Raw genomic sequence first — 2,471 nt, 5'->3', positions numbered from 1 at the left:
GAGCCCAGCAGGCGAGGCTGCGGTGGCCAGAAGTGGCCACTGCACTCCAGTCTGGGCGACTGAGTGAGACTCCAACTCAAAAAATAAAAATAAAAAAGTAAAAAGGCACCTGGGGGGCGGGAGAGTGGGGTGGAAGGTGGAGAAACACTATTCTAAGACAACTGGGGGCTCACCCTGACCTAGGCCTCCAGCGAGGGCCACCCAGGGCTAGCCACCCCCTCCCCACAGGCATGAGCTAATGCCGGCCAGAAGGAGCCCTCTCCCAACCTCTGCTGGTGGGTCCTTGGATTCTCCCCTCCCTCCTTGCCCTTTTGCCCCAGGTGGGTGTTCTTACACGAGAAGGCGTACCAGGTGCGGGATACGGCCATCGAGTCCTCAGTGGTCACCAAGGTGAAGGGCTTCGGACTGTACACCAACAGAGTCATGGACGTGTCTGATTACGTCACGCCACCCCAGGTAGGGTCCCCCACTCCAGGGAGAAGTGTGGCCGCCCAGACACCAAGAGTTGCGGGAGTGCTCTGGTCCACAGGATAGACATCAGGCCAGCGGGGTCCCTCTCCAGGCCCTGCCACTGCAGGCCAGGACAGTCACGAGGAACAGTGTACATGGACGGGTAGTAGGACCCTGTAGGGGGTGGTGCAAAGAGCCAGGTGTGGCTCCCAGCCCTGCCCCTCAGCGGCGCAGTGACCATGACTGAATCACCAAACCCAAGACTTGGTTTTTCTCATCTGTGGAGGGGGGACACTCTCAGCCTCTGCCTCAGATTGCGATGATGGCACTTTTTTTCTCTCCTTCCTTTCCTCCCAAGGGCACCTCTGTCTTTGTCATCATCACCAAGATGATTGTTACTGAAAACCAGATGCAAGGCTTCTGCCCCGAGGTGAGGGGAGGCTGGGTGGAGCTGGCCAGGGAGAACGTGATGGTGGGCGTGGGGGCGGTGGCAGGGAGAGGCCCTGGAACTGTGGCCTGGGACCTCCCCCTCCAGAGGCTGCCGGGCGTGGGGAGGCCGTGGGAGCCGAGGGGCTCTCAGGCCGGGCGGGGTCCTCCTCTGACCCACAGAACCGTCTGCCCGCAGAATGAGGAGAAGTACCGCTGTGTGTCAGACAGCCAGTGTGGGCCCGAGCGCGTCCCGGGCGGGGGTGAGTGCAGCCCCTTCCCTGCCCCCCCCCACCTTATGGCATCAAGACTCCGGGAGAGCCCCGCTGGGAGCGGCTGTGGGAATCAGCCTGTTCCTTGAAACGCTGCTGGCATTCACAGATGCTCACTGGGTGCCACACCCCCTGGGACTACGGAGGTGGCATGACCTGGAGAGGCTCCGATCTAGGGATGGTGGGGACCAATGGGGACAGACGCATGCCCTGAAGTGGGTGTGCTGTCCAAGAGATACACAGCACTGTGGGAGCGGGGGACCGAGGGAGAGATTCGTTCCAGGTGAGTGGCATCCTGGATGGGCCCTGAAGATAAGCAGGATTTGGCAGGACAGAGGTGGCTTCGAATAGGGCATTCCTCAGTGGTGGCTCACGCCTGTAATCCCAGCACTTTGGAAGGCCAAAATGGGAGTATTGCTTGAGTCCAGGAGTTCGAGATCAGCCTAGACAACACAGCAAGACCTCATCTCTACAAAAAAGTTAAAAACTAGCCGGGCATGGTGGCACCTGCCTGTAGTCCCAGCTACTCGGGAGGCTAGGGCAGAAGGATCTCCTGAACCCAGGCAGTCAAGGCCGCTGCGAGCCATGATTGTGCCACTGCACTCCAGCCTGGGCAACAGAGTGAGACCCCACCTTGTAAGCAAGGGGAGGGAGGTCATTCTAGGGGGAACAACTGAAGCACAGGCTTGGAGGCAAGGAAGAAGCAGACTTGGAGGCAAGGAAGAAGCACCTCTGGATCCTGGGGTTCAGAATGTAGGAAAGGAGGGCTGCCCCCACTTAGCTGGGACTGGGGCTCCAGAGAAGAGAGAGAGAGGTCAGTCGGCTCCTGGTTCCCACCTTTCCTCCTCTCCCACCTGCCAGGGTCCCTGCGGGGGGTGGCGAGGGCCAGGCGCCACCCCACAGCTGTGGTCCCGCTTTCAGGGGTGCTCACTGGCCACTGCGTGAACTACAGTTCGGTGCTCCGGACCTGTGAGATCCGGGGCTGGTGCCCCACCGAGGTGGACACGGTGGAAGCGTAAGGCCCGCAGCCCGTCGGAAGAGAGGAGACGGGGAGGGAGAGAGGACCCCAGCCCAATCCCCTGTTGCCAGTGCGGGAGCATCTCAGAGCTCGCCAGGGACCGTGGCTTCCCAGCAGTGCTCCTGCCAGAGTGGGGAGTGGGCAGGCCATCGTCCTCCCCCGCCTGCTGGCCAGCCCCTCCTCCCCTCCCCCTGCTCCCCCCTGACCCTCAGACCCAGACAGGCCCTCCCATCACCAGCCCTCAGAGGGCCCTCTGCCTGGGAGGGGTCTCCCTCTGGGCCGTCCCTGGGTGGAGGCCTCCTGGG

The 2,471-nt window shown here is 61.9% G+C and overlaps 1 protein-coding gene across 1 annotated transcript in view; it reads left to right on the top strand.

The window, feature by feature from the left end:
- P2RX3 (purinergic receptor P2X 3) overlaps positions 1 to 2,471 on the top strand; it is a 41,300-nt gene that overhangs the window by 12,063 nt on the left and 26,766 nt on the right. Inside the window, exons 2-5 of the mRNA XM_021715977.1 lie at positions 321 to 456; positions 809 to 880; positions 1,076 to 1,139; positions 2,070 to 2,163. Coding sequence (XP_021571652.1) covers positions 321 to 456; positions 809 to 880; positions 1,076 to 1,139; positions 2,070 to 2,163 — 366 coding nt within the window. The remainder of the gene's footprint in view (positions 1 to 320; positions 457 to 808; positions 881 to 1,075; positions 1,140 to 2,069; positions 2,164 to 2,471) is intronic.

This window comes from Carlito syrichta, unplaced genomic scaffold (assembly GCF_000164805.1).
Source record: "Carlito syrichta isolate Samal-C Ts95f unplaced genomic scaffold, Tarsius_syrichta-2.0.1 Scaffold308100, whole genome shotgun sequence".
Taxonomy (NCBI): Eukaryota; Metazoa; Chordata; class Mammalia; order Primates; family Tarsiidae; genus Carlito; species Carlito syrichta.
Note: the sequence above shows the minus strand (reverse complement) of the source record. Positions and strands in the feature narration are given on the sequence as shown.